General features: G+C 37.1%; 1 protein-coding gene across 2 annotated transcripts in view; it reads left to right on the top strand.

The window, feature by feature from the left end:
- The first annotated feature begins 5,558 nt into the window (after positions 1–5,558).
- ENTREP2 (endosomal transmembrane epsin interactor 2) overlaps positions 5,559–14,433 on the top strand; it is a 607,119-nt gene continuing 598,244 nt past the window's right edge. For both annotated transcript variants that reach the window (XM_074294983.1, XM_074294982.1), the window contains exon 1: positions 5,559–6,391. In XM_074294983.1, coding sequence (XP_074151084.1) covers positions 6,143–6,391 — 249 coding nt within the window. In that variant the 5' untranslated portion in view covers positions 5,559–6,142. The remainder of the gene's footprint in view (positions 6,392–14,433) is intronic.

Here is a 14,433-nt window from a genome sequence, read left to right as displayed (position 1 = left end):
TTGCTTTCCAAAATGGTTAGACCAGTTCATAATTCCACCAAGAGTGAATTAGTGTCCTGATTTCTTCACACTCCCTCCAACATTTGCTGCTTTTCCCTTCAAATATTTAGATAATCTGATAGGTATGAAATTGTATCTCAAGGTTGTTATCAATGAGTATGTCTCTAACCAATAATCATTTAGAGCATTTTTTTTTTCATATGACTATAAATCATTTTGATTTCTTCTTTGGAAAACTGTCTGTTCATATCCTTTGACTATCTATGAGTTTGAGAATGACTCTTATTCTTATAGATTTGACAAAGTTCTTTATATATTTAAAATATGAGAACTTTATTTGAGAAATTGCATATAAAAATTTCCCGCCAATTTTCTGCTTTCCTTCTATTCTTGGTTACATTTGTTTTATTTATACAAAACCTTTTAAAATTTTATGTAAACTATCCATAAATCCATATTATTCAAATTTTCTTGTAATATCTTTATATCTAGGTTATGTCTGTCTTTGGTCGATTGTATTGTATATTTAGATCTACCACTACATTGATCCGATTTCTGGCTGTAAGAAAGTAACTCACACCTTTGAATAAATCACTGACTCTGTATCAGTGGGTTTTTTTCCTGGTAAATTTATTTATTTTTAATATACATTACTTTCTGAACCATATTGGGAGAGAAAAATCAGAGCAAAAGGGAAAAACCATCAGACAGATTTTTAAAAAATGAACATAGCATGTGTTGATTTACATTCAATTTCCTTAATTCTTTTTCTGGATGCAGATGGTATTTTCTGCCCAGTCTGTTGGGATTGCTTTGGATCACTTAACCACTGAGAAGAACCAAGTCTTTCATAGCTGATCATTGTGCATTCTTGGTGTTATTGTATACAATGTTTTACTGGTTCTGCTTGTCTTGCTCAGCATCAGTTGATATAAATCTTTGCAGGCCTTTCTAAAATCAACTTGTTCATCATTTTTTTTAATAGAACAGTGATATTCCATTATCTTCACATACCACAACTTGTTCAGCCATTCCTTAATTCTACTCATTTTCCATTTCTTTGCTGCCACAAAAAGAGCTGCTACAACCATTTTTGCATACGTGGGTTCTTTTTCCTCCTTTAAGATTTTAGTTTTAACGCTGGTTCCTTAAAAATGCCAACCTGCACACTCTGATCACACTTTGTCCTGACTTGAATTTCTGTTGTAATCTTACTTCTGTTCTGTTCTTGACCTGGAAGGGTATTTTTTTTTAATAGTTCATGGGATTTGAGCTAGATGTTGAAATATTAGGGTTTAGGTAGAAAGGAAGAAGGTCATTACAAGAGGATGGAACAGTGTAAGCCAAAGCACAGAAGAGGAAAGGTAGAAGGTATATTCATGGGATTGTGAAAAAAATCAGTTTTGTTTGGAAAAATAACTTGAAATAAGAATAAGAAAATAAAATGGAGTCAGATTTTGAAGGGCCTTCCTCAACCACAAGAGACAAAGCTTTATTATTTACTCAAAAAATTCCATTTGTAAGCGATTTCCTGCTATTAAGAAGAAACAATTAGGTGGTATTAACTCGGGATTATAGACTTTTGAAGTTTTAATTTTAGAAATTTAATATTTATAGTAACAAAGTTTTTTTTGTGTGGGAAGGGAAGCTACTATTTTAGTTTCCCTTAAAAAAGTTAGTTAAGGAGTTCTGGTTGAGAGTGAACATCATACTTCAAAAACAAAATGATAAATTTGGCTTCATTTTTCCTCTTAAACTGATGGATGAGAATCATGAAAATCCCATGTGCATGATTCATAACTCTAGTACTTTTCCCCTAAAGGCAAAACATTTCTTTCATGTATTATTTTGTTAGTGTCAATGTGTGTGCATATGAATAGCTGTTTATTTTTTATATTGAATCATTAAAATATGCAAGTCTGCAAAAAAACTGGTAGAATTAATCTAAGTAGATTTTTTTTCTCACATATTCATTGTCCTCCCTGTGTAATCCAGAATGATTTGTTAGCTTTAATCAGGTGGTTCTCACAAATGTAAAATAATATTTATAAATGCTGTTAAGTAGGTTTGTTGAGAAAAGAGCCAAACAAGCAACTTTTGAGATTCTGAAATGAATTAATGAACTAAAATAAGTCATTTTAAGTGACAGAAATATCTTTCACAGTTATTTTAAAATACTGAGGCTTACATGGTCCTTTCCTAATTACTTTTAAAATGGTTGATATGAATAATTATTTGAACTTCATCTTCCTAAATCTGCTGTATTTTTATTATGTAATCATCATGATTCTAAGAATATATAAAGATGTCCTTCATAAATTTTGTAACCATTACTTTCCATTAGATTATATACTCTTTGAGGATACGGACCATATCTTATTTGTCTCTGGCCTTCCCAAAGAAATAACCAAAAATCATTTATTAAGTCCTTACTATATATTAGACATTATCCTAAGCATTAAGAAGGTAAAAATGAATGGAAAAAAACCTGCCCTAAAGGCGCTTATATTCTAATTGGGAATGCAATATTTAAATATCTAGGCATATGCACAATATCTATATCTATTTAACTATCCATCCATTCATCTATCTAGAGAGTATATGGAAGGTAATATGGAAGAAGGAAATGTATTAGCAACTGGAAAGAAGGAAGGGCTTTCTGCAGTAGATAAGATTTGAGTATATTGCGCATAGAAGATACTCAATAAATGTTCAATGAATCTTTTCCAATATAGATAATAAGTGAAAGTTTCAATTGTCAATCAAGTTCTTCTTCTACTCTTCACAAAGGAATGACCCCTCTAATATAGAATCATCCAAACCTTTTTCTTATGAAGCTAAAACCTCTTGTTTCATTGACTCTCAAATACTCACTGCAAAGGCTGCCTGAGTAATAGAAATGCCTGTGGGTGGCAAGTAATGACAAGAAGTTCTCTTTCCCTCCTTCCCTCTGAGAAGGATAGACACTGTGTTTATAAACGACTCATAAAGTTGTTTCCTGAACTGGTTGAAAGCCAGAAAAAGAAGTGACACTAAATGTAGTAATTTCCATGAAAAAGAGATTGATGACTTCCAAGTCATAGAGTATTCTAAGAATAGGATGAGGTTGAAGACAGTGTTCCTTTGCTTGCTTGCTGGAAATGATCAGAGAGGTTTTAAATTTATTTAAAATGTAACTAACAAGAATACATTTATGTGGTATTTTAAGGTTTTCAGAGCATTTCAACTTACAATATCTCTATATGCTGGTGCAAGTATTAGACCCATTTTACAGATCAAGAAATCAAGACTCTGGAAAAACTCATGTGTCTGAGAGGAAGCTTAGCTACAAATCCAAAAAAAAAAAAAAGGTTCAGATTTGGAGATTTCTGAAGAAGAACTCACAATCTTTTTTGGAATTCCATCACAAATATTTATCAACCTTATTTATATATTCTTCCTTATCTGGAAGTTCAAGTTAATTTCCTGTTATTTTTATCTCAAAGTTAAGGCAATAGATAATGATACCTTACATTTAGAAAGTGCTTTGTGGTTTACAAAGTTAATTTGGATACTTTCTTTTTTCTTACTTGTGCCCAGGGTTCCTCAAATTCTACTTTGGCTGTCCTTTACACTTTCACTTAAAGGTGGTCCTTAATAAAGACCATGGAACATTGTTTTCTAGAGGGAACTATCCTTAGTTTCTATTTACTTCCACTATCCAATGGTGACCTTTTTATTTTATAGGTAGAGTCTAATTAGTAATATAGTCTTGCAAGTACAATAATTCATTTATATGACACTTTACAAAGTGCCTTCCTAGCAAACCTGTAAATATGCAAATAATTACATTCTCATCTGATGAAAATGAATTTTGGAAAGTGCCTTACCCAAAGTAACAAAGCTTACTAGTAGTTTTTGAAGCAGACACTTAAATATAATTTTTAAAAGTCATCTTAAAATGATTTTTATATTCAGAGGGAAGATTCTAAAAAAAAGTATGCTTTAATCTAAGGTAACTATAATTTCTCTTTTTAAAAAATGCGGTCAGAAGGTAGAGTAGGATATTCTTTTTATCAGAGTTTTAAGATTTTATTCATTTAAATAATCTTGACATCTAGAAGGCAAACTTTATTTCAAGTAGAATCCCTCCTTATAAAAGTCACGCAAGCAGACATTTCGTCCCTCAAACCGGCATACTGAAAGAAAAAATACACATACTTTCAGAGAGGAGCTCTAGGGAGAATTCTGAGCCATACGAATAAATATCTTGCATTTTAGAAGATTATTATATTAGAAATGAATACTTTTTTTGGGGGGAGGGATGAAGTACTTGCTTGTGTAGATTGCTAATTAAAATGACCATCTATTAGAGCTTTCTTCAGATTTCCTGGATGACATTAAACATAGCCTACCCTAATATTTGACATTTAACACTGGTCTCAGGGAATAAGAAATATTGTATCTCTTCTTAATTCTTTTTATTTATAAACCATTCTTCTCTCCTGGATTGTTTGCCCCATTTTGGGGGTCTATTTTTGCTGACCCCAGTCAAAGCAACTCTTCCCTTTCTAAGCTTCAAATCAGGGTTAACTAAAGCCTCTTTCGGGAGGAGACTCCAGCAAATCCAGCTTGGAAGTCACCTCGTCCACCTTTCAGAAGAGGATCCATTGTGAGCTCAGGAGCCAAAGCGCGAGGCGCATCTCCTGGCCGGGCCTCGGGGCCAGCTCCAGCTCCGAGGGCAGACTTAATCTAGCCCTCTGGCCACCCCTTTGAAGAGCTCAGGACAGCCGACAAAGCTCAGCTGCAGCCCTAGACCCCAAGTCTCCAAAGCGAACCTCACCCCGGGTTGGGAATTTCAGGGCCCCGTTGGGTCGCTCTACTTTTTCTTGCCTTGAGGATACGGATTCCTGACCCAGGGTCAGTCTGAAGCCAGCTCAGAAAAGACCCAGGGAGCTGCCGAGACCCAGACGCCTTTTGCGTCCCCAGAGCTCCCCTCTAGCCCCAGTCTCTCAGCGGGAGCCGCTGCCCTTGATTTTTCTTGCTCCTGGAAGCTGCTCGTTCTCCCCCTGGAGGCGGCGACGGCTCTTCCTGCAGCCTCCCGCCCCTTCTCCTGTAAACACCCTCGTCCATCCCCTACACCCCAAACCAGCCTCTCGCTCCCGAGGGCCCGGCGCCTCAGCTGCTTCATCGGAGTGCGAGCCAGCGTGTATCTGTATGTGTGTGTGTGTGTGGGGGGCTTCGGCTTGGTTCTCCTCTCTTCTTCCCCGCGGACTGCAGCTCATCCCGCGGAGCTAGCAATCGGACTGCCCCGGCTGCAGCACCTGTGCCACCACCAGCGCTTGCTGCCTTTCTCCTTCCCTCCTCCGCCCCCAGCCCCTCCTTGAGCCCGGGGCCGCTGAGTGCACATCCGGGCGGCGGCTCGCGCACGCGAGCCTCTGGCTTGCTGGCTGGCTGGCTAGCCCGGGTGCGGGGGGCGCGGGGGGCGCGGGGCTGCTCGCGCCCGTGCCCGAGTGTGCGGAGCCGGCTCTGGAGGCGCCGCGCGCTGGCGTGGGGAGGGGGAGCGGGGGAGCCGTGTGTGCGTGTGTGCGAGTGTGTGTATGCGCGTGTGAGGGAAAGGGAGAGGAGAGAAAGAGAGAGAGGAAGAGGGAGATCTAGAGCGCATCCGTGATGCACGAGGCTCCCTAACCCGCCCTCCACTGGAGCAGCGGCAGCGGCCGCGGAGGCTCCCGCCCGCCTGCGGGATGGGGTTGCCCACGCTCGCTTCTCCTCTTCACCTTCTAGCCCGTGGGCGGCGTGCAGCGCCAAGGGACCCACCTGCCCTATCATCTCCCGCCAGAGGACGTCCCCGACTGAAGCTCAACTTGCGGCGGACTCTCTTGGAGGAGCGGGGGAGCGAAGCGCCCTGAGCTGCGTGCCGAGGGGTCTGAATCCCCTCTTCGGCCGCAAAAGACCTGGCAAACGCCGTTCCCGCCTGAGCTTTATCCTCTGCGGTTGCCGAGACTGGGGGACCGAGGAACGGAGGGACTGCTTGCGCCCAGGCAGACTCGGCTTGGAGCTCCTGGGCTGAAGGTCCCAGCTGCGCATCAGCAGAGGACGAAGACGAAGAGGTGTCAGAGCCTGAGGAGCTGCGGCCCCGCCCGGAGCCCGCAGAGCGCCCGGGATGCCGCCGGCCGTAGCCGGGGGTGGCTCGGGCTTGGCGGTGGCGGGCCCCCGCTCGTTGAGCCCCGCCGCCCTGTCCCGCAGCCTATCCCGCCTGCGCGAGTACCGGACCCGCTCCCGGATCATGCTGGCTCTCGGGGTCACGCAGATGGTGCTCGGATGCCTCATCGTGGCAGTCAGCTTCGCGGCGCTGGCCCTGACCACCTCAGCTAGGGTCCGGCACTCCTGCCCCTTCTGGGCTGGTTTCTCGGTAAGTGCTAGTAACCTCCTTCTTTCCCTTCTCTGCCCTTTCATCTCTGGTTCTCGCTTCTCCCCCGATGGCACCTCGGACACTCAGCACCCAGAAAGTTGGCAGCTGAGAGAAACTTGCGACGTGCACCAAGTGCGGATGGGGGTTCAAAGTATGGGAGGAGATGGACTTGCGAATATGCCTGGCCCGGGTGCTGATCTGATGGTGTCGGGCATGCCCTGCTAGGCACACATTTGGGAAAGATGCGCCTGCTCTCGGTCATTCCTCATAAGGGGCAATTAATTACCAGAAAACCCCAGGAAAATCATAACCCCTGAGTTCAGTGGATAGGATACCGATGTCTGCTTTTTGTGTGTGGGGGGCAGTGAATTAGAAAGACCTAGGGTAAATTGCTGCTAAAGTGCAAAATTGGGAATTTTTTTAAAAAAAGGATTGTCCCTTTCATATCCCAACACAACTATAATTACATTCTTTTAAAACAAACACCTAATCTGTATTGATTAGGCAAGCTATTGAACAACATAACCTTGTTAGTTATCTTAGAGATGCCAGTCAGCCAAACGTTCGGGCTTTTTGCCAGTTACCTGTAGAAATCACAATGTGATGGAGATTGTAATGGCATGATAGTTATTTGTAGGAAACTGGTCCTGAAAATTAAGGTGTAGTTATGCAATAGGTGTTTTATCTGTGCTTTTCTCCCTGAAGAATTTTTAGAAGTTGGGTCCCCAAATCCACAGATGGGTATTTAATTATATCTACGAATTTGTCTTGAATTTTCAGCTGAAAGCTTTCTTTGGTCAATTGATTAACTCTTCTACATAAGGGTATTTATTGCTAAGTTTAATGTGACTTTTCCGAAATGATTTGCTTTCACTCATAGAACTTTGTCTTACAAAACCGAATAGATCCACATACTTCATAGATCCTTGATAAGAGATAAGAGATATTGGTACAATTTTAATTACCAGACAGGTTGTGTTGGAGGTAATAAAACGAGATTAAAACAGTAGGCACAGATTATAATGCACAAATGCAATGCAAAAATCCTCACAATTGTAGAAACCAACAAATGGACTGCTCCATTGGGAGATCTATGCTTCTTTGCTCTTAGCTTGCCACCACATTTGCTGAGTGAGGAGATTTGTGACAGTTAACTGCCATGGTTTTCAATGTAAAAATTGAAAAGACTTTGTCTAGGTAGGCTTGAACTAACCTTTTCTTTTCCCCTTTACACAGGATAATGTGAAATTAGCCTTCATTTGGCTCACTTTTATCTATTGTGTACACACATATTTTCATTTTCACACCTGGTGGTACTATGCCATATTTATTTTGGGAAAACATTATGTGGATATGTAACATATATTTGTTTTTTTCTGAATTCTTAAATTGGGAGGACAGGTTTTTAAAGTTTGTGTGTGTGTGTGTGTGTGTGTGTGTGTGTGTGTGTGTGTATGTATGTATTTTCCCATGGAGTAAAACAAGAGATGTTTCCAGGGTAACATATCACAGAAGATTCTATAAGGAGTTCTTGCTTCCTTTAATAGATTGTTGCTGAGTTAATTTTTGGAATTTTTTTTACAATGCTTTTTTAAAAATGAAAATATGTGTCTGTAGCTTTGAAAAATTAGAATGAAAAATCTATTTAGAATTAATAAATGTGTAGAAAACACAGAGGACTCAGTTGAACTGACTTTTGAACTTCATTTTATTGCACCAGGAGTAAAAATGGCATAATAATTCCACATGCAAAAACTTGTTTGAGATTCTTTTAAACATTGGCTATTTACCCTTGAATTTATAGACAACTTCTCTCCCTATCTCTCCCCCCTTACCCCCCAAAATACCAAACCAAACCATATCAATCCAAAACAAACTATGGTTTTCTTTTTCTGGTAATGGCCTTTGTTCTCTAAATCCAGCAAATAGTTCTTATAATGAGATCAAAGCAAAATTGACTCTTGAAAGTCCATAATCGATTCAGGTATGGTTATTATTCTTAATTGGGATATTAATTTCAAAGCTTATTACAGACTAAATCTGAGTCTGATAGAGGTACTCTGTAACAACCATTGTAGGAGGCTCAACCCAATGTGCTTGTGAAAAAAAGAATGAGGTTGTGAGACTATAACTTTGGAGCTATGAACCAAAGCCTTTACTATATATAGTCACACATCTGTTGCTCAGTTTTACCTCTACTTAATATATATTCTATTGATTTGGAAGTTTTAGTCAATCTATTAGATATTTTGGGGGGGATGGTAGGCTTGTACATTAATGAATTTTCTTCCTTTTTACTCCCCCCCCCAAGTAAATCAAACTATATTTTCCAGATAGTGGTGATTTTGCAGGGCATTATGAGAAAAATTTAAGTTTTAGCATCAAATTACCTAAAATTGAAAAAAAAACCAAACTTTTTTTTTTATTGTTCATAACATAGAAACTTATTTAAAGAATGTTAAACAAGTAAGTAACTGGTAAAGTGGAAAGAACCCTAGATTTGGAGTAAAAGGACCTCAGTTCAAATCCCACTCTTCATTTTACTAATTGTGATGCCAAGAATGGGTTTTACATTTCCAGGCGTATCATTTTTTTTTTTTTTTTAGTTACTTCCTATAGTTTTGGATATAGTGTTTCTCCGCATGTATGTGTGCCTTTTGTTTTTTATTTTTCTCTTTAAATGTATCCTTTCATAGATATATACTCCTTTCCCTCCATAAAAGTCTTTGTCACACACTCTGGCAAACAATTTAGATCAAGGGCAAACTTACATGTTAATATGTACATTGATATCTTTCTATAAATGCTCTTTGGCCTATTTCATGAGACCACTTTTTAATGAAGTTCTTTGTTTAACTAGAATATTTCCACAGGAGCCAAGGTGAACCTATCTTATATTGAAGCTAATCCTCTGAAGAATATTGAGTATTGTTTTTATAGTAAAATGATAGTGTAACTTATGAATTAAAAATGTGATATTATTTAACTCATCTACCTTCTCTTAGAGATTTTACATATTATAGATTTTTACATATTGAAAAGCTATTGTGTCATAATATATTTCTACCTTCTTTATGCAATGTGACTTGAATGCAATTAACAATCTAAAACATTTTAAAGTAATTTCTTAGAACTTTATTAAATCTTTTATAATAGAGATTAAAATATTTTAGTTGTGAGATTTCTGTGATTATTGTTTTTATTTTCTAAAAACAGATTTAGAAGCATATCCTGGATGTTTGGTTCTTAGTGTATCTTAGTGTATCTCTTGTGGTTACCAGCCTGATAGAGAATCATGAGTTCTGAGATGGGAGTTGGAAGATTTAGAATCTAAACCTTAGTTTTCCATCATGCTTTGTGACATTAGCAAATTGCTTGGCCTTTCTGGACCCAACTTTCTTCATCTATGGAACAAGTGATTTGAACTAGTTGTTTCTAAAGATCCTTCAGGGACAACTGTTCTAAGAATCCATCAATTTGTGACTAATATACTCATGCCTCGCTACTAATTATAGTAGAAATTAGCCTGTAGAGAATGTGAACAGGAATCATAAAGAATAGGAAGATATGGATCAGTTGTTAACTAAAAGTATAGAGGGAAAACCTGTGAGATCACATATCTATTGAAGTAGATTTGTTTCTGATAAGATTGGTTAATAGTTGCAATGTCCTGAATTTCTACTGGCAAGATAGAATTAAGTTGTGAGATTATTAGAAATAAAAGTTTTTCTTGCATATGCAGGCGGCTCTTCTCATATTACCAGAAAGCAGAGACTTTGGAAATATGTAGAGAATGTGGCTTTGCCAAGAAAGTAATGCTAGGTCTCTAAATTTGCTATTTGGCAATATCCAAAACAGAACTCAGGATATTCCTCAAATCTGCCTTCTAAACTTCTCTTTCACTGTCAATTCTCTCAGTTATCCATATTTGAAATCCTGGTGTCATCTTTGATCTTTTTTAATTGCATTAACTCCCTATCCAATCTATTAATAAGTCATGTCATTTTTACCTTTTCTAACTCTTTTGTATATGACCCTATTTTCTCCATTCACAACTACTATGTTAGCATAAGTATTAACTCATACCTGAACTATAGCTGAAGTCTGTAGCCTTCTCCCTGTCTCAAGTCTTTGTCTACTTTAGTCCATTAACCATTCATTTTTCAAAGTGATCTTCCTGTTAAATGGGGTTGATGAGTACCTACATAAGTATAAGGTATTATTGAGTTTAATTACTCTGTCCTTTTATGTGAAGCATCTTAGTTTCAGAAAATGTACTTTTGCATAAATAAAAAATTTATTGATAAATTGTGCAAAGTATTGTCTCTTGCATAGGTGAACCATTTATACCTGAAATTATTAGAGAAAAATTAGGTTTAATAAAAAAGCCAAAATTCATACATAAATAAACAGTTTTCATATTGGATACAAGTAGTTTAATACAGAAAATGAACTGTGGAATAAAGATAAGGGCTCAAGTCACCTCCTTAGAAAATTTATTATTTATTTACTTTTAAATATTCTTTTCTTTCTAAGTTTTTAGTTCCAAATTTTCTCCCTTGTTCCCACCCCTCACTTACCTACTGAGAAGGCAAAGAAAACAATATAAATTAATTATACATGTGAAATCATGAAAACCTTATTTCCACATTAGCCATATTGCAAACAAAAAATTATGAAGAAACTTATTCTTTAATTTCCACTCAGATTTTATCAGCTATTTCTCTGGAGGTTGATAGAATTTTTTTTTCATCATGAGTCACTTGGAATTATTTTGCATGATTTCATTGATCAAGTAGTTATGTCTTTCACATTGATCATCGTTAGAACATTGCTTTTTACTATGTATGATGATTTTGCAGTTCTCACTTTATTTTGCATCAGTTCATATAGCTTTTGCTATATTTTTTTCTGAAACCAGTCCTCTTATAATTTCTTATAGCACAGTAGTATTCCATTAAATTATATGACTCCACTTGTGTAGCCATTCCCTAATTGATGAATATACCTTCAATTTTCAATTCTTTGAGGTATAGATCTAATAGTGACATTACTGGGTCAAAGGGCATACACAATTTTATAGCTATTTGGGCATAGTTCCAAATTATTCTTTAGAATTTTTAGATTGTAGATGCTCATCAGTGGGGAATGGCTGAACAAGTTGTGGTATATAAAGATGATAGAATATTATAAATAAATAAATAAGTAAAAACTGATGGACAAGCTGATTTTAGAAAGACCTGGAAAGACTTACACAAACTGATGCTGAATGAAACAAGCAGAACTGGGAATACATTGTGCACAATAACAGAAAGAATGTGTGATGATCAGCTGTGAAAGACTTGGTTCTTCTTAGTAATTCATTGATCCAGAGCAGTCCCAATAGACTTTGGATAGAAAATGCCATCTGCACCAGAAAAAGATTGAATGTAAATAAACACATGCTATGTTCACTTCTTTTTTCTATTTTTTTAATCTCTTCCATGATTTTCCCATTTTGTTCTGATTTTTTTCTCCCAACGTGATTCATAAAGCAATGTATATCAAAAATAAAAAAAGAACCAATAAAACAAAATCAAAACAATAGAATGCTTGGAACAGTTCATAATTTCATTAAGTTTTTAGTATACCTCTTTTCCCTCATACATTAAACTCATATGTAAAAATGACAGTATTTGTCATTTTTGATAGATGGGAGGTAGTACCTCAGAATTGTTTTAATTTGCATTTCTGTAATTAGTAGTGATTTAGAGCACTTTTTCATTAGACTTTTATTTAATAGCTTTGATTTCTTCTTCTGAAAACTATCTTTTCATATCCTTTGATTATCAGTTGGGGAAAGGCTTATATTTTAAAAATTTGACTCAGCTCTCTGTCTACTTGAGAAATGAGATCTTTATCAGAGAAACTTGTTTTAAATTTAATTGCCTTCCATATACCTTTTTGTAAGATAGATTTTCCCCAATTATCTTTTAAAATTAGGCCTGTTTTTTGCTTTTGTTTTGTTTGAGATCATGATTGCTACCCCTGTCTTTTTTATTTCAGCTGAAGCATAGTAGATTATACTCTAGACCTTTGACAATGTGTGTCTTTCCCTTTCAAGTGTGCCTTTTATAAATGACATGTTCTGGTTTTTAATCCATTCTTCTGTCTGCTTCCATTTTATGGGTGAGTCTATGCTGTTCACATTCAGTTATGTATTTTTCCTTCCATCCTCTTTTCTTCTGTTTATCCTTCTCTCTGTTTTTATCCTGTCCTTTCTCAAAAAGTCTTTGCTTCTGATTACTGCCTCCCTTAATCTGTCTTCCTTTTTATCACCTCTCCCCCAAGTATTTCTTCCCTTTACTCTCTCTTATTTCCATATTGATTTATTTCTATTTCTATCCAATTGAGTGTGTATATATACTTTTCCTCTTTGAAATGTTTTGGATGAAAGTGAGATTGAAGTATTGCCTATCCTGCAATCCCCATTTTCCTCTCCAGAATAAAAGCTCTTCTTTACAAGCTTCTTTTATGTTGGAAAAAACTTTTCCCCATTCTACTTCTTTCTCCCCCTTTATACATCTTTTATCTAGGATGAGACCATTCAATTTTTGGGGAGATAATCCTAATATGATATACTCCCATTCATACGCCCTCTGTCAATGTAGACTTCTTCCAGCTGCTATAATAATGCTAAAATTCTTAGGAGTTACATGTTTCATATTTCCATAGAGAAAAGTAAACCATTAACTTTGAGTCACTTATGATTACTCTTTCATGTTTGTCTTTTATAATTTTCTTGGGGTTTGTATTTAAATATCTAATTTTATATTCATTTCTGATCAGGAATATTTGAGAATCTTGTATTTTATTTGCAAAAATATTTTGGAGATATCTTGTTTCCCAGAGTTTAGGCCCAGCAAGCAGGCTGTACCCTGAGGTTGGCATAACAACAATCTCTTTCACTCTAGATGATCTCTCTCTCTGGCAAAGTGTATTGCTTTGACCAGAATAAGATGTTCATTGCCCCCTGTTTTCCAGGGACTTAAGAGCCATTCATCACCCTCCTCATGCTTATAATTCCATCCCTTGTAACTGCCAAATAAACTGAATCAGGTACTTTATTCTAGTTCCCACTGGTTCTGTACCTTGTTGTGAGATAAATAACTTGCAGGCTGTCTTACAGGACCATGAATGCCTACATTGTCTTTGCATGAGCCTCCTATGGGGATTGTTATGCAAGACCTGAGAATGATTATGATAGTCCAACTCACTTTTGAGAGTGTGAGTGTGTGTGTGTGTGTGTGTGTGTGTGTGTGTATGTGTGTGTAGCCTTACCCCAGCATGTTAAATACTATCTTTTAGGAAGGTAGGCCTCTAGTTTCAAGTGCTTTCCTTACTTTCTGACTCTCCTGTCTCTAGATTGCTCTGCTCTGGTCATTTCCAAGTTAGAAGCCAGTTTTAGTTCAATTGACATATTAAATGTTTATTTTTCCCCTTGAAAGATCATACTTAATTTTGCTACATAGGTGATTCTTGGTTTTAACACCAGTTCCTTAGCCTTCTGGAATAAATATAATTTAAGATATCTACTCGTTTAAGGTGGAAGTTGCTAAATCTTGTGTGACCTGACTATATAGGCTTCATCATATTTTAATTGTTTCTTTCTGGCTATTTATAATATTTTTTCCTTGACTTGGGAGTTCCAGAATTTGGCTATACTATTCCAGGAAGTTTCATTTTGGGATCTCTTTTAGGAGGTGATTGGTGGATTCTTTCAATTTTGTCCTCTGGATCTAAAACCTTAGGGCAGTTTTCCTTCCTAATTTCTTGATGTATGACGTCTAACTCACTTTTTTTTTTAAATCATGGCTTCCAGGTAGGCTAATAATTCTTAAATTATCTTTCCTCAGTCAATTTCCAGTTCAGCAGTTTTTCCAATGATATGTTTTACATTTTCTTCCACTTTTTTCATTCTTTTGACTTTGTTTATTGTTTCTTTATGTCTTTTAGTCATCATCTTCCATTTACCCAATTCTAGTTTTTAAGGAATTATTTTC

This window comes from Sminthopsis crassicaudata, chromosome 2, assembly GCF_048593235.1.
Source record: "Sminthopsis crassicaudata isolate SCR6 chromosome 2, ASM4859323v1, whole genome shotgun sequence".
Lineage (NCBI taxonomy): Eukaryota > Metazoa > Chordata > Mammalia > Dasyuromorphia > Dasyuridae > Sminthopsis > Sminthopsis crassicaudata.
The sequence above is the reverse complement of the archived record's forward strand: the minus strand, read 5'-3'. Positions and strand labels throughout refer to the sequence as shown.